This window comes from Equus asinus, chromosome 23 (assembly GCF_041296235.1).
Source record: "Equus asinus isolate D_3611 breed Donkey chromosome 23, EquAss-T2T_v2, whole genome shotgun sequence".
Lineage (NCBI taxonomy): Eukaryota > Metazoa > Chordata > Mammalia > Perissodactyla > Equidae > Equus > Equus asinus.
In genome coordinates this window covers 14,227,981-14,247,907 of record NC_091812.1, presented here as the reverse complement: position 1 = coordinate 14,247,907, position 19,927 = coordinate 14,227,981, and the positions used below count along the sequence as shown (strand labels likewise).

Genomic DNA, 19,927 nt, shown 5'->3' with positions numbered 1-19,927 from the left:
GGAGCAGAGCCTGAAATCCTCTAGTTTCCAACTGGTCCTGATGGCTCTCGTGCACAGTTAGGTTTGGAAACCGATGGTGTAGGTGGACCAAGAGGAGAGGGCACGCCCAAAGTCCACACCAAGCACCATCTTCCCCACCCAGCGTTTTCGGAAATGTCTGAGGATGATCAACTGCCACCCGCAGTGACAAGAAACACCAAGCAGAGGAAACACCAGGAGGCGGCTTGAGAAAGTGAGCCTTTCAAAATACAGTTTCCCCACAGCCAAAGCCACCTCGGTAACACACAATCTGAGTCAAATGGTACATCTAGCCCCTACTCCCATCCACGTGACTGTCCCTAAAACTCTCTTAAATAGAAATTCTCGGCCATAGAGTCCTTTCTCCTCTTCAGGAATTAACTCATGCCTTGGTCAGTGACTGACACTCCTACTGCTACTCAACACACAGTGGTTCATGACCATGAATCTTCTGGGAAAGAGAACATCCTTCCTCATCTAGCTCATGCTGGGACTCCACCCATATTTTCTTGGTCTTGCTGAACATGCCCTTGTGGCCACCAGGGGGAGTAGCAGCTGGATCTTTACAGACCCCTCCCAGCTTTGCAAGCTTCCCAGCATGCCCGTGTTATCTTTCTGGGGGTGGTCAGTAAAGTATCTTCATATTCAAGACCATGTTATAATGGTTCTAGCCTTGGTTCTAACACTTAGGGTAGAACTTTGGCAGTCTGCTTAACTTCTCTGAGCTTCAGTTTTCTTATCTATAAACTTAATATAATGAGACCTTTGGGGCCGGTTGCCCTAAAGTGTGGCTGCTGGTAGAGTAGTTAGTGTAGCATCTCCCTCAGCTACTCCTCCTACCACACCATTGACATCTATTGACATATATTGATATGCATTAGTGATTTTGTTTTATTACTGTGAGAGTAGGCAGGATTTTAGGTTCAGGTCATGCAAATCAGGCCCATTCCAGATACCACCTACTTGTCAGACACTAGACTTAGAATAAATTCCACACACTCCATGTCATGGGATAAGGAACAAACTTTACTAGGTGCTCTAGTCTGCTCAGCTGCCATAACAAAATATCACAGACTGGCTGGCTTAAACAACGGAAATTTATTTCTCATGGTTCTGGAGGCTAGAAGTCTAAGATCAAGGTGTCAGCAGGGTGGGTTTCTCCTGAGGCCACTTTCTTTGGCTTGCAGATGGCCACCTTCTCCCTGTGTCTTCAGATGGTCTTTCCTCTTGTGTGAGCACCCATGACATCTCTCCGTGTCCAAATTTCCTCTTCTTACAAGGACACCAGTCAGATTGGATTAGGACCTGCCCTAACAGCCTCATTTTAGTTTAGTCACCTCTCTAAAGACCTTCTCTCCAAACATGATGACATTCTGAGGTCCTGGGGGCTAGGACCTCCATGTATGAAGTATAGGGAGACACAATTCAGCCCATACCACTGGGGAAACTCAACAGGAAAGATGAGTATTATCCCTATGAGGTGGGTTCAGAGCCAGGGCTCTCTGCTGGAGACCTAGTGTGGATCTGCATTCTGGGGGAAGGTCTCCAACCCCATTGCCCTCAGTTACAGGGAAAGCACAAGAGGAACCAGTCCAGCGAATGGATGTGCAGACCACTGGGGCACCAGTCTGGATTTAGGGGCCAGCAGTTCAAAAGAGTTATCTGTGAAAACCAACTGCTCAACACCTAGGGACCTTGGAAAATCATACCCCTTCCAACCAGTGGAGAGGAAGAGGCCAAGGATCCTGTGGGAGAGGTGAGATCCCAGAGAGCTCATTGTCCAGACAAAGTGTAAAGTCCCAGTGTCATTTCAAACAATTCTTCAGGTTGTGCCAGGAGGAAGAGGAGACTGGAAGATCATGGAGGTGCTTCAACTTCCTTTCATTTGCCTTAATCCTACAGCCTATGTGGGACAGGTTCACTGCTTAACATAGCAAAGTCTTCATTCTCCTTATGGAACAACATCCTCTAGACCTAACTGAAATAATAAATTAGAGTGAAAAGAATAGAGCCCATTAAATGTAAATAAATAAATAAATAAATAAAACCTTCTAAGCTAGTAGTCCATGATTTATGTCACTATCCAACAAGCAGGGAAGAATCGGGCCAAAGAAAAAGAGACAAATGTCAATGAGTCAATAGCTATGGAATAAGCTGAATGTATAACTAAGAAACATCTCCAAAATATATGCTGGCCCAAGTAGTTTTTGAGGCAGATTCTTTCAAACCTTCAAAGAATTGAAGATGTCTTTGCTATTTAAACTGTTCTACAGGATAGAAACAAATTGAAAACTTCCAAGTTCATTTTACTAAACACAATCCTGATGCCATGCAGGTGGGAGGATAAATTTGCAGTCATGCTCTGGAGCAGCCAGTGAGGTAGAAGGAAATTAGGGTGTGGTGTCCTGAAGTCACATGAAGTGTTCCAAGAAGAGTCAATGGGTGGCAATCACAATACAAGCCAAAAAGTGACCACTGGCTTGGCAACATAAGAGTCATTGCTGATTTTGACAAGCTTAGTCTCAGTGGAGAGGTGAGAAGAGAGTCTGACTGGAATGGGTTGAAGAAAGAATGTGAAGTGAGGAAGTGGAGGCAGTGACAAAGGAATCTCTTGAGAAGCTCCATGAAAGGGAAAAGAGAGGAGGCAGCAGCTGGAGGATGAGAGACAAGGAAGGAATATTTTTTAATGGCACATACTAGAGATCATTTGTATCCTGTTGAGAATGATCCAGGAGTGGGAGAGAAGCTGATGGTGAAGAAAGTAAAGGAGATAATTACAGGCAAGATGGGATGGAAAGCAGAGGACCTTTCATTCATAGTAAAAGGAGGAAAGTAGAGAGTGTGGACATTTAGGAGTGTGTAATTGTGATGTGCATAAAACTTTTGCTGTAAGAACATTCATCGAAACATGGTTTATAATAGCAAAAAATAAGATACAAGCTACATGCCCAATAGAAGCATTGGCTAAATATGCCAGAATATTATGCAGCCATTAAAAGTGATGTTATATACCTACAGGTAACATTTTACTTAACGGCAAAGACTAAATTCTTCCACCTAAGAACAGAAACAAGGCAAGGATTTCTGCTTTCATCACTCCTATTCAACATAGTATCAGGGGGCCGGCCCCGTGGCCAAGTGGTTAAGTTTGCGCACTCCGCTTCAGTGGCCCGGGGTTTCACTAGTTCAGATCCTGGGCACAGACATGGCACCACTCATCAGGCCACGTTGAGGCGGTGTCCCACATGCCACAGCTAGAAGGACTCACAACTAAAATATACAACTATGTACTGGGGGGATTTGGGGAGAAAAAAGCAGGGGAAAAAAAAAAGATTGGCAACAGTTGTTAGCTCAAGTGCCAATCTAAAAGAAAAAAAACATAGTATCAGAAGTCCTAGCCAGTGCAATAAGGCAAGAAAAGGAAATACAAGGCATATAGATTGGAAAAGAAGAAATAAAACTGTCCTTATTTGCAGATGACATGACTGTCTGTGTAGAAAATCTCAAGGAATCTACAAAAAAAAGTTCTTAGTACTAATAAGTGACTTCAGCAAAGCCACAGGACACAAGGTCAGCATACAAAAATTAATTGTATTCTGTATACTAGCAATGGACAATTGGAAACTGAAATTAAAAACACAATACCATTTATAACTGCTGGAGAAAAAAGAGAAAGAAAGAGAGAAGGAGATAGGTATAAATCTAACAAAGCGTGTGTAGGATCTGTATGCTGAAAACTACAAAACTCTAATGAAAGAAATCAGAGAAGATCTAAATAAATGGAGAGACATACCACGTTCATGGATTGTTAAGAATCAACATAGTAAAGATGTCAATTTCCTTAATTGATCTACAGGTTTAATACAATTCCTATCAAAAATCCTGGCAAGATTCTTTGTAGATAAAGATAAGCTAAATCTAAAATTTATACAAAAAGCAAAGTAACTAAATCATTAAAATTATTTTTTAAAACTATTACCTGATTTTACGACTTACTATAGCTACAGCAATAAAGATAACATGGTATTGGCAGAAGCATAGATGTATAAATCAATGAAACAGCATAGAAGGTTCAGAAGTAGACCCACATAAGGATGGCAAACTGATTTTTTACAAAGATGCAACAGCAACTCAATGGAAAAGTTATTTTCAACAATTGGCATTTGAATAATTGAACATTCATAGCCAAAAACATGAACTTCAACCTAAACCTCACACATTATACAAAACTTAACTAAAAATTGGATCTAAATGTAAAACTACAAAACTTTTAGAGGAAAACAAGAGAAAATGTTTGTGACCTAGGATTAGGCATAAAATTTTTAGATATGACACCAAAGGCATAATCCATAAAAGAAAATTTTAATCAATTGGACTTCACCAAAATTGGAAATGTTTGCTCTGAAAAATACCCTGTTAAGAGGGCAAAAAGGTAAGCCATAGACTGTATAAAAATTTGCACATCATATCTGCAAAACTCAAAGGACTTGTATGCAGAATACATAGAAAACTCTCCTGATTCTATAATAATAAAACAAAAAAATCGAATTATAAAATGGGTAAAAGACTAAAACAGACACTTCACCAAAGAAGATAAGTGGATGGCAAAAAGAAGTCCATAAAAAGATGCTCAATATCATCTATTTGTAATGAACAGAAGTAACTCTACGCTAGATGAAAAAAACAAGGCATTTTCTACAAAGTCACTGGGACATTCTCTGTTGAAGCCCTGAGTTGCCAAGTAAAAAGATCTCTATGCTATAAGGAAGCCCAAGACACATGGAGAGGCTTCAATTGACAGCCTCAGCTGAGGTCACAGCCAATAGCTCACATCAATTTCCAGATGTGTAAATAAAGAGACCTCCAGATGATTCCAGTCCCCAGCCATTGTCACCTCCATTCATCAAGCCTTCCCAACTGAGGCTCCATGCATCTTGAAGCAGATACAAGTGTTTTCCACCATACCCTGTCCTGCAGAATCCATGAGCATAATAAAATAACTGCTTTAGGCTGCTAAGTTTTGGAATATTTATTACCCAGCAATAGTAACCAGAGCACACTGGCACTCTCTGTTCTCTGTGCACGAAATACGGACTGCAAGCCGTGAGTATGCTTACTGAACACCCACTGCCAAGTGTTCGTACCCTTTCATTTCTGCCTGCCAGCTGGGTTCCCATTGTGTTGTTCCCAAACCTGTCTATGTCAGTTGTATTTATTGTTATAATTACAAATTGAATTAAAAATTATATAAACCAATAAAATCTTGGCATTAAAAGAAAGAGAATTATTACTATTATCATTATTATTATGTTATGAACTCTAAGGTGAATACTTTGGAAAGACTCAATAAGGACAAATCAATAAAAATTATTATAGTACAATTAGATGTGGACAAGATAACTGTAAAAGATTGTTGGGGGGATTTTGAAAATCCAAAAGGATTCTGCATTCAAATTGCTTTTAAATGTCTTTACCTTCTCATTCCCCTTTAAAGAAATAAAAACTATATATTGTAGTTTATGCATTTTATGGGCGATTTATGGAAGAAATACAGGCTGCAATTCCAATCAGTGGACTCATACTTAAAAGAAAAGACTTGGCCCTACATCAAAAGATTGGCAAAGGAGCATACTTTTATATCTTTTAAGTTAAAATAAAATATTTAATACACAAAACCTCTGACCCAGTAAATTTACTCCTGGGTATAAACCTAAGAGAAACGAAAACATATGTCCACAAAAACACTTAGGCAGAGATGTTCATAGCAGCTTTTGTCATGATAACCCAAAATGGAAAACAAAATGTCTATCAAGAGGAGAATGGATAAACAAATTGTTACATATCCCTACAGGAAATAATACTCAACAGTAAAAATGAATGAATGCAGCAACATGAGTGACTCTTGTAGACACGACACTGAGTAAAAGAGAAGCCGGACACAAAAGAACCCTACTGTATGATCTCATTTATATAAAACTGTACAAACAAGCAAAACTAATCTACAGTGCTAGAACTCAGGGAACTTTCTGGGGTGATGGAAATGTTCGCTATCTTGAGAGGACAAGTGAATCACACACCTGTTTCCATTTGTCAAAACTGTACAGTTAAGATTTGTGTATTTTAACGGACGTAAATTTTACTTAAAGAAACTGGAATTTAAAAACTCAAGTCGGGGATGGGGAGAAGAAGAAGTTATAGATAAAGCAAGAATGGCCAAGTGTTGATACTTGTTGAATAGTATAATGAGGGAACATTATACTATTCTGATTGCTTTGTGTACACTTGGAATTTTACATAATAGTTTTTTAAGTTAAAATGTTTAAGGTATGTGTTACCCTCTATGATTCCCAGATTTAACCAACCTCCTTGATGTCTGACCCCCTGCCTGGTCAGGGCTCTTGCCCCACAGACGCCCGCAGGCTCTCTCCAGAGGGCTGAGCCACAGCCCTGGCGTGAGGTTAGCACACGTAAGCTGTTAAACTCACAGTCAGGACCTGGGGTTACTGCTCTCTGCACATATCCTAACACAAAAATATCTGCCTTGTTTTATAATTGATTCGTGTCTTGGTAGCTCACTAAAACTTTAAGTGAAAGATGATGCAATATAACTGAAAAAAGAAAAAAACGAATTTTGTTATCACACAGAGCTAGGGTCAAATCTCAGGTCTGGCATTTTTAATCTATGTAAATTATGACAGTATAATGTCTTTGAGCTTCTGTGTTCTTATCTGTAAAAGGAAGCCAAACATTGTGCGCAGACTGCCGTTGCCTCCCCATGCCTGTCCCCTTTCTTTCACAGTTACAGAAGTCTTGAGACATGCATATGGTGTCACAGAACCTCGGCCTTCCTTGCAGCTAGGTGTGGCTGTATGACTAAACTCTGCCTATGAGAAACAGAAGAATGTATCACATGACAGCTTCTAGGAATCTTCCTTAAAAAGAAACTGGCAGACACCTTTGCTCCGTTTTTGTCATCCCTGTCTTCCATCTTGCTGCCTGAATGTGGATGTGATGGCTGGAGATGTAGCCTGTCGTGGACAGCCTAGGAGCAGAGTGGTGGCGAGCTGGCAGGAACTGGTACTTGAAAACCTCATGCAGCAGGGCTGCCTGCCTGCCCAGGCCTGCTCATCTACAGACCTTTATGCCACCGTTGGAGTCTCTATTACACAATTAAAAGTTCACAAGTGAACTCAAACTTAAATAATATCATACCTACTTCACAGTGTCCTGTGATGAGTGAACATGTAGACGTCTATAACACGTATCAAAAATACTAGTAAATAATTGTTACCACTACATCCTTTGAGTTAATGTCTTACTGGCTTTCTGTAACCTACTCTGGGTATAGCAATGAGTAACATGTAGTAGGCCTCGACAAATACTTGTGGGAGTGAATTAAATATATCACATTCCAGTTTTTATTGAAGGAAGACATACTGACCCAAAGGAGAATAACTAAAAAGTGTAATGGTCAAATGATTAACCAGGCAGGATTTAACATAATTCTAAAATCAATAATTGGTGGATGAAAACAATGGTCTATTGAGACAGATATCCTCATAAACCAAAAAGCAAAGTTTCTCAATATCAGCACTATTGACAATTTGGGCCAGATACTTCTGTCTTGGGTGGAGGAAAGGAGGCCATGCTGTGCACAGCAGGATGTTTAGAAACATCCCTGGCCTCTACCCACAAGAGATGCCAGTAGCACCCTCCTTCCCCGGGTTGGAACAACCAAAAATGTCTGCAGACACTGCAAAATGTTCCGTGGGGGACAAAAATCACACTCCTGGTTGAGAATCACTGCTAAAGACGGAGGTATAAATTTATATAGCTTTTCTAGAAACAACTTGGTAATCAGTATTAGGAACTTTAAAAATATTTAGACATTTTCATCCAGAAATCCTACCTCAATGAAATAACCAGTAGTGTAAAGATGCACACTCATCAATTAAAAAAACACAACCTCATTTAAAAAGGGGCAATCTGAGTATACATTTCTCCAAAGAAGATACAGAAATGGCCAATAAGCACAGGAAAAGATGCTCAAAATCATTAGTCACCAAGGAGATGAAAATCAAAACCACAATGAGATATCACTTCACATCCACCAGGATGGCTGTAATCAAAAAGACAGATAATAACAAGTGTTGGTCAGGATGTGAAGAAATGAGCACCCTCATACACTGCTGGTGGTCATGTAAAAACAGTACAGCTGCTCTGGAAAACAGTGGCAGTTCCTCAAAAGGTTAACCACAGAGTTACCATTTGACCCAGCAATTCCACTGCTAAGTGTATACCCAAGAGAAATGAAAACATATGTACACACAAAAACTTGCACACGAATGTTCATAGGAGTATTATTCATAATAGCCAGAAAGTGGAAACAACCCAAATATCCATCAACTGATGAACTGATAAATAAAATGTGGTATATCCATACAATGGAATACTATTCAGCAATAAAAAGGAATGAAGTATTGAGACATGCTACAACACGGATGAACACTGAAAGCATTATGCTACGTGACAGAAGCCAATAACAAAAAGTCACATATTATTCTAATTATATTAAAAGTCCAGAATAGGCAAATCCATAGAGACAGAAAGTAGATTAGTGGTTGCCTGGGTCTGGGGAAGGGGGACATGGAATGGGGAGTGACAGCTGATGGGTATAGGGCTCCTATGTGGGTGATGAAATGTTCTACAATTGTTCTAAAATTGATTGTGGTGATGGTCACACAACTTTGCGAATATACTAAAAACAATCCAAGTGTACACTTTAAAGGGGTGAATTGTATAGTATGTGAATTAATAAAGCCATCATAAAAATACTCAAAATGTCAACACATAAAAGGATGCATATTGTTGTAATTTATTTATAAGATTTTTTTTTCTGCTTTATCTCCCCAAATCCCCCCCCCCCCGTACATAGTTGTATATCTTAGTTGCAGGTTCTTCTAGTTGTGGCATGTGGGATGCCGCCTCAACATGGCCTAACGAGCGGTGCCATGTCTGCGCCCAGGATCTGAACTGGCAAAACCCTGGGCAGCCGCAGCGGAGCGCAAAACTTAACCACTTGGCCATGGGGCTGGCCCCCTATAGGATTTTTAAAATCAGAAAATACCTAAATACAAAGCAACAAGGAATGGTAAAATAAATTATCCTCAGGCATATGAATAAGCATTAAGTAATAATTTTAAATCATCTTTCGAATACTTACTAACACAAGCAAGTCTCATGCTGTTATCTTAAGGGAAAAGGCAGAATGCAAAATCTGCACTTAGACACACACGCACAGAAAATTTATAAAAGAAAATCCACAATCAGTGAAGAATGGTTATTTTGGGTGGTGGGATAAATGGTGATTTTTATTTTCTTCTTTTTCTTCTATAGTTTCTATATTTCCTACACAGCATATATGTTTATAATCAGGATTTTTTTTTTTCGTGAAGAAGATTGTCACTGAGCTAACATCTGTGCCAATCTTCCTCTTTTTGTATGTGGGATGCTGCCACAGAATGGCTTGATGACCAGTGTGTAGGTCCACGCCTGGGATCTGAACCTTCGAACCCCAGGCCACCAAAGTGTAGTGCACAAACTTAACCACTATGCCACCAAGCAGGCCCTGAAAAATATTTTTTAAAGATTGAGAAAAAAAGAAAGTTTATTTCCAAAACTTATTTGAGATTTACAGACTATAAGAGTTGAATAGAGAATTATAGGTCGTGTGGTCAAACCTCCTACTTTTACTGATGAAGTAACCAGAGCCCAAAGAGGCTAAGGGCTTCGGCCACCGTCACCCACCTTGTCAGAGTATGAAACTGAAACTGAAGCTCTTCTCTCCTCCTTTTCTTTCTCTCTTGATGACCCCCCTACACACACAAAGGCAGCTCCAAAAAAGTAAAATAAATTGAGGGATGGACCTTGAGGGCATTATGCTAAGACAAATAAATGTCAGACAGACAAAGACAAATATCGTATGATCCCACTTATGTGTGGAATCTAGAACAAACAAACAAGCTCATAGATACAGAGAACAGACTGGTGGTGGCCAGAGGCAGGGCGTTGGGGGTGGGCAAAATGGGCGAAGGGGGCCAAAAGGTACAAACTTCCAGTTATAAGATGAGTAAGCCCTGGGGATGTGATGTACAGCATGGTGACTACACTTAACGATACTGTATTGTATACTTGCAAGTTGCTAAGAGAGTAGATCTTAAAAGTTCTCATCAGAAGAAAAAAAAGATTTACAACCATATGTGGTAAGGGCTGTTAAGCAGACTTACTGTGGTGATCATTCTGCAATATACACATATATTGAATCATTATGTTGCACATCTTAAATGAATATAATGTTATATGTCAATTAGATCTCTATTTTTAAATGAAGTAAAAGAAAAAAATTGAGTGATTTCTTTTCCCAAATTGGATTCTGTTCTAAAATTCCTACAGGATTAGACAGAAAGACCCAACAGTCTCTCTCCTAGACCAGTAGAGGGCAGTAGCAAGTCAAGCCAGGCAGAACCTTACGCACAGGGCATACACTAATGAGAATAATCATCTTTTTTGGCATCAGAAGGAGACAAACATGATTAAAATCATGCTGACCCTGAGATGACCGTCTTCAGCTTTCTCTAGCAAGCGCTGGCTAAAGGAGTCTTTTTGAAGTGGGCCATTCTGGTTCCCGTCCCACAAGAACAAGAAATGGATGATGCTCCAGGGAACAGCGCCAGCAACAGCTCCCACAGTTTTCAGAGCAGCAGTCCATAATCACCTCATCTTCCGGCTCTGAGCGCCATCTGAGGGATCCTCTGGGCTTCGGCATCCCGGGAGGTGGTGCAGATGGAAGGCTGGAAGAACACAGAGTGAACGCTTCTATCAAGATAACAAGCTGCCAGTGCTGTTCCTTGGGGTCCCGAGCCCTCCACACAAGAAGAAGAGAATCAGGTCAGAAACAAGAGCCCAATACACCTCAGCGGACACAAATGTTCAGTGAAATTTGGCAAGCCTCCTTGTTCCCAAACGATTCCCAGACATTGGTAAATTGGAGAGTGGTCGGTGTTGAAATCAAGACACATGGGCCCGGCTGCAAAGTTTGATTACTCCCGTCTCTGCACAACACGTGAAAGTGGAAAATACAGACTTGGAGGAACAGCGTTCACCGTCCTCAGGAAGTCCAGCTGAAGAAGCTTATCTCAGACAGGCAGGGCCCCACCACAGGGCTTCAGCCCTGGAAGAGGACCCCGTTCAAGTCCCAACCCCGCCACTCACTTCAGGGGAACCTGTGCGAGTTACTCAACTTTTCTGTGCCTCATCTGTAAAGTGAAGATAATAATAATACAAGTTCCTACTTCCTAAGTTGTCACGAGGATTTACATAGTCCCTGACACATGACTAGTACTCAACAAATGTTAGCTATTGTCTGGTGCTGGTGGTGATAGGGATAAAAATCTTAAAATACAGGGCTTCTCTACCATCATTTCATAAGCCAGTGTAACATCTTGGGGCCTTTACTATGGGGAAATTCTCTCTTAATTTAAAGACACTCAAAAAGCTTGTTAGACAATCAATCATTCAAAGCAACCCAGGATTGGAAAAACCCCTATGTTACACAACTAAAAATTATCTCTAAAATCTGCCCCAGGTTGTACAAGCTGAAGAGTGTACCTTTTCTTGCCTAAGCTGCTGGTTGTGGAAGTTCTTCCCCAAAGGCAAATTCACTAGGGTGTGATGTGATGGTTTAGAAACACAATGTCTACACTTTTATCAGTTGCTGTACCAACAGTTGAAATGCCAAGTAATTCCCCATAATAGATATACGCTAGGAGAAACAATTAGAGTAAGATTAAGTAGTGTGGCTCATTGTATTTTCCAAAGGTGGCCACGACAATATTTCCTATTACACAGGATCCTTCCCCCATCAAGAGGTGGGGCTTGTTCCCTCCTATTGAATCTGGGAGGGCTTGCAAATGATGCCATGTGACTTCCCAGGCTAAATCATACAAGACAGTATGGCTTCCTCCTAGTTTTCTTTGGGATACTCATTCTTGGAAGCCAGCCACCATCCTGTGAAGAAGACTAAGCGGCACTTAGAGAGGCCATGTATAGCTTTCCCTCCAGCAGCCCAAGCTGGGGTCCCAGGCAGCAGCTCCCATCAATTGTCAGACATGTAACTAGGCCACCCTTCAGATGATTCCAGCTCCAGAGGCCAAATCATTTCCAGCCTTTGAGTCTTCCCAGCTGAGCCCCCAGACAGCACTGAGCAAAACAGATCATCCCACTGTGCCCTTTCTGACCTGCAGAATCTGTAAGCCCAAGAAGATGGTCGTCATTTTAAGCTACTACGTTGGGGAGTCACTCATCACACAGCAATAATAACTGGAGCAGCCGGCAAGAACAGCTGTCTCACACACTGAAGCAGGCTAGGCTCTAACGTCTGTAAACACCTCCCACTTTGCTAAAATCTTGGATTCCACAATAACATACTAATTCTTTTGGCTTAAAGTTTTACTCCTCTTGAAACATAGTGGGGAGTATAGGCAGAAACCCAGTGCCCCAATTCAGGAGCTACCAACTAGTAATGGTACAACTTTGGGCAAATCACTTAAAACGTGGGTCTTATGTTGCATCCCTTTCCTCCAGATCCACTCTCCACCCTTCTCCCCTCCAACTTGGTGTCTCCAGAGATGGACCTTATGATACATCAAGGAGCTTCCAGCAGAATGTGACCAGTTGAAGGCACCAGCAGGAGACCCAGAAGACAGCAGGAGGATGAAGTGTGGGTATTCATTCCCGCAAAGAAAAACAGTCCTGCTTTTCCTCCCTACACTCTACTCTCAATAATTCTGACCACCAAGTGTGTGAAGAGGTTTAGCCCCACCAAGCAATTCTCAACACCATCTGGGTGTCCTAAAATTTAACTCAGTTCTGACACTATCTACTTGAAGGTAGTGTCATATCCCACAGGTTAAGAGCTCAGTCCCATAAGACTGTTTCCACTTCAGGTGCCAATTGCAAGTCCAGGTTGTCACCTGGGCTTCTGAACAACTGGCTGTAAATTAGAGGTTCCCACAACCCACTCCTCAGGTTCAATCAGTTGCTCGAACAGCTCAGAACTGAGGAAAACAGTTTACTTACCAGTTTATCATAAAAGGATACAACTGAGGAACAGCCAGATGAAAGAGATGCATAGGGCAACGTACATGGGAAGGGGTGTGGGGCTTCCATGCCGTCTCCAGGCACACCACCTTCCAGCACCTCCACATGTTCACCAACCCAGAAGTTCTCCAAACCCCACTGTTCATAGTTCAGAGTTTACGGAGGTTTCATGACGTGGGCTTGATGGATTAAATCATTGGCCTTTGGTGACTGAAATCAATCTCTAACTCCTCCCCCCTCCTCAAAGTGGGACTGAAAGTTCCAACTCTAATCACATGGTTGGTTCCCCCGGCAACCAGCTCCCCTCCTTATGGGCTTTCCAAAAGTAACCTCATTAATATAAGCTCAAGGGTTGTTGAAAGGGACTTGTTATGAATAACAGATGACACATTTATTGATCTTATCACTTAGGAAATTCCAAGGAATGGGGATGAAGATGAAATATACATTTCTAATTATAAATCATAATATCACAATTCCCCTCTCCCTCTCTGTGGGTGGCCACGGCCCGGGAGCCTCTCTCAGCCAGAATTCACAGCTCCTCTGAGGCAGTGCTCCTTACACAGTTCTTTCTCTCTCACTGGTTTCTAATAACCGCTCCCTTCCCAGCCCCTCAGGCCTTGGGGTAGTGAAAGCACCCCTCTATTACTACCTGCGATGACTTACCACCCCCTTTCACACAGTTGCAAATAATTCCTCAAATTGCTCACTCGTGCCTCTGTTTCCTCTCGGGACCCTGACCGATTAAGAGTTTCTGATTCTTCATTGTAAAAAGGAGATTCCATTCATCCAGCCTACTCCCTAGATCAGGCAAAATAACCAATGTGACCGTCTCCATCAGGTCCAGTCACAAAAGAAAAGGCACCCTGAGCATTTCAAACAGATGGGATTTAATACAGGGAACTGTTAACACAAGAGTCGCAAGGCTGAAACAACAACAAAAAAGATGCTACGTAACTCAGATAACAGGAACTGCAGAGCCAGGGGAGCCAAATGGAAGAGGTGGTGTTTCCGGAACTGGATGCTCTGAGGAGGGACCCCTGCATCGATAAAGCTCAGATCCCCAAAGGGGGCATTGTGGGGCTGGGGCTCAGACCCTTGCAGGCTGCCTCTGGGTTGGTGCTGAGTCTGGTTAAAGCCGTCCTCTCTGCAGAGGGACAGTGACAAGAAGGCAAATGGGAAGGAGTTTCCCCAGCCCCTCCTACCTCCTTTGACTCTCCCAAATTTGCCTCCCCTTGGCAGAATCTAACACAAGGCCAGCTGGCCTGAGCGAGTTAGGACCCGAGTCTGAAGCTTCCAAGTCCAGCATCACAGGTGACAGTACAAAAGGTAAATAACCGGCTCATTTACAGAACTGGTTCTGTATTGGTTGCGGTTCGAACCAAATCCCCCAGACTCGTTTTCTGACTGGAGCAGCAGCACACCGTGTCTTTGCTCACACCATGAATGACGGCGACCGCCTCAGAAACGACAGGTCGGCAGGGCCTCGAGCACGTGACCGCCTGGGGAAGCGGTCTTGGCCACTGCCAGCTGGCACACTCCTCCTCCAACGCCCCCAAGAGCTGAAAGCCAGCAGTTCCCCCACACAGCAGCCCTCTGCATTGACAGATAAAGCCCTCAGTCCAGCACCCCAAGAGCTGGAGACCTGCGAAACACCTCGTTGCTACGGTTATCAACTCCGGCCTTAGAGCGACGGTTTGTAAACCATTTTTAACAATGCATCCTTTTCTGTTTGTATTTTTATGCCTTACGTAGAGCCCCAAATATAAATAAAACGGATAAATCTGGTGCTGCATTAGCTGAAATGAGGGGTCCCCAGAAACTGGCCGGATGTAGCCGTCACCCCCATGTGGTCCCTTACACAGTTCTCCGGGTCTCTGAGGAACCGAGTTTGAGAACCACCGAGTGCTCCCTTAAGCAGTTTAGTAACTTCAGACATTGTTTAACACGGCTGTGCAAGCAACTTACTAGGTATAGCTCAACATTCGAAGAACCAGAGGCCTTCTTCTCACCACAGTTAGAATCCAGGGGAAAATTCCTCCAGCTTTACCTACAGACACCCCAATTTCCTCCCACCCAAACTCTCAAACCCCACTGCACAACACACGTTTTTACACCACAGCTTTCCCAAAGATCTCCAGGCTCAAGCAAAACTGCAAAAAAAGTTGTATTCTAGGTACTGGATCCGTGACACGGGCCCTCCGGCTCCGGGGGCCCGCCGGGCGGTCGCGCGGCCCTGTCCTCCGCAGCCACCGCCGACGGCGCGACGCCAGCGGCCCGGGCGGCCCCGCGTGGTGGCCCGAGGGCGGCGTTCCGCCTCAGGTAGTCCACGTAGCACGCCAGCAGCAGCTTCCGGAAGGCGCCGCTGTGGAAGACCCAGGGCGGGATGTGGCCCAGGAAGCTCGCCTGCAACAGACAAGAGGTGAGTGTCTGGGGGAGGCGACGAGCGAGGAGTCATAGCAGAACATCTCCCTTTACAGCCATCATCTTGACAACTGTTCTTTTCTGACTACTGAAATTAAGACTCCAAATCTTTTAAGTAGCTGCTAAAGTGTAAAGGTCTCATGACACTTTCTTAGCAAAGTGGTCTCCAAAACCAGAGCAGTCCCTTGCAGGCTCGGCCCTGAGGAGATTCTAAATTTAGAGAATTCTGTCCGTTGTCACCCCGTCTTCCCCTTTCTCTCAGTGGCGCTTTATGTTCCCCGTGCTCGAGTCCCAGCACCCGCACGTTCTCTCCGCTGAGATTCTATTAACGCGAGATCCCGGGAGAGAGTCGGCAGCGCTTTCCCTCGCGCGGCTCCCTGTCCGCGACCGCGCAGGCGCAGGCGCAGGCGCAGACCGCCCACCCCAGCAGGGCGCGCCCGCCGCGCGGCGCCGGGAGGCAGGAACTAGCGCGCGGCCTGCGCCGCGAAGGCCGAGGAAGCCTCAGGTCGAGGAGCTGGGCCCAGGCCCCGCAGGCTGCGCCCCTCAGTCATGCCCGTGTCCTGGAAGGCAGGCCCAGGCACCGGGAGCAGTCACCGTGTGCTCACTGCGATCCTGTTAACCGCACATTGCTCAATCCATGCGCTGCCCACGGAACACGGGAATTTCAGCCAGAGGAAAACGAGCTTTCCAGGCAGCGTTCACATTGCTGCAGGCTGCTCGGACCTTCGGATCCTTGGCCTATCTGAGCTGTTCCAAAGCAGGGGACTAAAGACGGCTTCTGGGAGCCACACTAGAGCCCTTCTTCCACCGGCCAAGTCAAGAAATCAACACAACTTCTTCCCCAAGAACTTCATTTTCTCCCTGTCAGAGCTTTTTTTTACCTCACAGCAAAATCAAGCCCTTTCGTTAGCATTGTCTTGAACTAAATGTTTAGGCTTAGTGAAGTCAACCAGAAATAAAATAAATTAAGTAAATTAAAATTCCAGTCCCTAGAAAATGTTCTAAAAGGTTCCCTCTTTCGTCTACCTCCTCACAACTCAGAAGGCCATGTGGAAGGAGCCAGGAAAGGCTTGTCATGGACAAAAGTGGACTTCAACCCTAGTGTCACCATTCCAGCCAGGTGGCCTTGGGCGGTCTCATCCATCTGCGATTCACTGGCTCTGACTCAGCTCTGAGCTGCGCTTTCCTCAGCTGTAAAAGAGGGGCCACATGACCTGTCTCGCAAGATGATTAGGGGGATTAAGTGAGGTAACTTATGACCCCCCCCCAAGTGCCACATGGACCCTTAGGTACCAGCTCCATCCCTGCCCCAGTCCCTCAGTTCCTGCCCAAACTCCCCGGGGTTGGGGGGGTGGTCATGCTGTCTTGGCCTCACCTCTTTGTAATGGAAGGGCTGCTTGTTTGCCATCTGGTTCTACATGATTACCCGTATCTGTCCATTCAAGGATCTTTCTAAATCCAGGTAAACTTCAGATTTGCTTTAATGGTTTTAATGATTATATTCCTTTGTTTTCTCTTTTGCTTCACCAGGCACAAAAAAAAATCTGTTTCCTAGTCTGTTCTTGGCATCTCTTTGCCAGAAGAGATTAGGTTAGTTACATGAGAAATCAAGAGAAAAGTAAAAAAAAAAATCAGCTTTTGACATCTAGAATTGGATTATGTAGCAAGACAACAGTCTTGCAGGCCAGGCAATTGTCTCAAAAAAACATTGTCTAGGGGGCCTGCCCAGTGGCATAATGGTTAAGTTTGCATGCTCCACTTCAGCAGCCCTGGGGCTTGTGAGTTCGGATCCTGGGCGCAGACCTCCATACCATCAAGCCGTGCTGAGGCGGCTTCCCACATAGAAGAACTGGAAGGACTTACAACTAGGATCTACAGCCATGTGCTGGGGCTTTGCGGAGGAAAAAAGCAAGAGGAAGATTGGCAACAGATATTAGCTCAGGGCCAATCTTAAAAAGCATTGTATGTATGTGTGTAAAAAAAAAAGTCTAAATGCTTTTAGAAAAAAAGACATTTAAGACATCAACATCCTGGAGGACTAAGATCACAGAGTTCTCCTGAGGGGCGGGCCGAGGGGATGTCTTACCCATTGGAGCTAGCTAAACCACTCCAAGATGGACAGGATATGACACTGGAGAAGCAGACAAAAAGCCTGTACTTTTTCCTGCCCCGGAGATGGTGGGAAGTGGAAGAAAGAGGAAGATATGGCCAGATACGTGTATCCCCTGGGCTTAGGCTGCGGGGTGGAGGACTGGAGGATTGGGGTGAAGGATAGGGAAGTGTGATAAGTAAGGGTGGCACTGAGGAAAAAGGAGGAGTTATTGCCCCCACTCTTTTGGAGTGCAACCACAGAACACGATCTCACCGTGGCAAGGTAGGGGGTGAGATTTTGGGTTTCCAGCATCCTTCAGGACCACATTGGTACTGATGCGAAGGTGAGAGCCAGAGGGCCTGTATGAACCCAAGCTGCAGATGGACTGCAGGCCTATGGCTAGATGGGGGAGGTAGCAGACTCAGGGGTCTGTAGCCATCAGGAGCGAGTGGGGAGTCCACTGGCCAAGCCAAAAGCACGGAAAGGGTCATCACCCTCACTTCCCACAGCTGTAAGTCAGCAAGGTGAGCAACCACCAGATAGATGAGGGACATCAGCCACACACACTACAGATCAGCAGGACATTATGGGGCTCTTCTCCCCAGTGTCATCTTGGTCAGCGAGGCAGGAAGAAGGGAAACTCCCAGAAAGACTGAATATTTTCCTCTAAATAATAGACAGAGAACACATTTCCTAAATGGCCAGTTTAGATTACCAAGTCAAATTAAGTTTAAACTTGCTGGACATTCCATTATTTTGTTTTCCTGCCATGCAGCAAGTGGCAGTCTGGAGAACAGATCAGCAATATTCAAAATAAAGATCTTATGTTCTTTCTGCCTGCCCACTTTGTAGTGTGAGTTCACTTGGTGATTCTGCACATTGTTGAGGTCCTACGGTAAGAGTAGCAAGTCGTTATCTGAGACAATTCGGTATCTCTTACCGTAGTCTCAGTAAGTCCCAGGAGGTAACTGAGTGCTTTGGGAGGATTTAGTGCCTCGACCATGAATCCTTCCAGCATCGGAGAGAGAGAAAGAGGGAGAGGCCTAATTCCCGTGGGAGAAAAGCCTACGAGGCAGAGGAGGGGGTTGACATATGGAGGGAAGGTAAAGAACGCCTGATGCTGAAAGCAGAGCGAGCGGCCCTGGCGCCACGCTTGTCTCTTTCCAGTATCAGCCCACAGTATTCAGGTCTACCTTCGTTCCATGTTTTTGTTTGTTTCTGAAAGCAGCCCAAGAATAGTAAGAACTCCTCATGCCATATGCCATCAAACCTTATTTCCATATTTAGTGGAGTCTGTGGTGTGCAGGAACCAGCCTGGACCTGCTCGTGAGAGTCGACTGTGCACATTCCTCTTGAATTCATGTGCAGTGACCACACACTGGTAGTTTAACATTGGCCATGGGGGGAGAATTTACACCATGGAAATCAGCAAATGCTACAAATCAACATGTTTTGTTTTGCTTTTTTCCTGGAGAGCTGATAGTTAAACATTTACTAGCACAGAGGGCCAGGGAAGACAGCAGCCCCCCAGGGAAGCTCCCTGTGTCCTGGTCTCCCTTCCCAAGAGCTCTGGGAGCCTCCTTACTTTCTGAGGGGGGAGGTGAGGCAGCCAAGGGTGAGATTTTCCAACTTTGGGGTGATCTGTGGACTGAGCCCCAGGCCTCTAGCTTCTCCTCCCCTTTCTACATATGCCTTTTCACGGGCTACGCTACCACTCAGAGCACACCCTCTGGCACCCAGTTCTTACCACGAGAGAGAATGGTTGCATGTTCCAATAGCGAGGAACAGCTAGCTAAGCCCTGCTAGGGCCCTGCATGTCTGTCCTCATTTGCTTTGAGGAAAGAGAAGTTATCAATTACCAAGATTTCATGGACAAGGCAGCCACAGGTTTCATCTCCAATTGTGACATAATTCAGTGATTCTTTAGCAAACTCATCGGCAGTCTTGGTTATCATGTTGGTTTTTAGGTACTTTGTCATTGGGGTTGAAACAGCATATGGAGTCAGCACCTACAATGGAAAATAAAGACCATAATGCAGGAGCAATCGGCCCAGCCCTGAGAAATTAGCACCCATTTTACTATCTCTTCGTTCTCCAACTCTTTTCTTCCTATAAAAAGTTTCAGGATCCTAAATGACAATGGTATAGAACTGGTGTAGAGCTGGGAATCACAAAGGCTGTTTTCTCGTTTAACTTAGGCACTAACTCAAGATGAGGCCTTCACCACACAACACT

The 19,927-nt window shown here is 44.2% G+C and overlaps 1 protein-coding gene across 1 annotated transcript in view; it reads right to left on the bottom strand.

Annotated features, from left to right (window-relative positions):
• Nucleotides 1–8,961: 8,961 nt before the first annotated feature.
• Nucleotides 8,962–19,927, bottom strand: part of HSD17B3 (hydroxysteroid 17-beta dehydrogenase 3) — a 45,571-nt gene continuing 34,605 nt past the window's right edge. The window contains exons 10-11 of the mRNA XM_070496088.1: nucleotides 19,552–19,701; nucleotides 8,962–15,582 (exon numbers count right to left, since the gene is read on the bottom strand). Coding sequence (XP_070352189.1) covers nucleotides 15,349–15,582; nucleotides 19,552–19,701 — 384 coding nt within the window. The 3' untranslated portion in view covers nucleotides 8,962–15,348. The remainder of the gene's footprint in view (nucleotides 15,583–19,551; nucleotides 19,702–19,927) is intronic.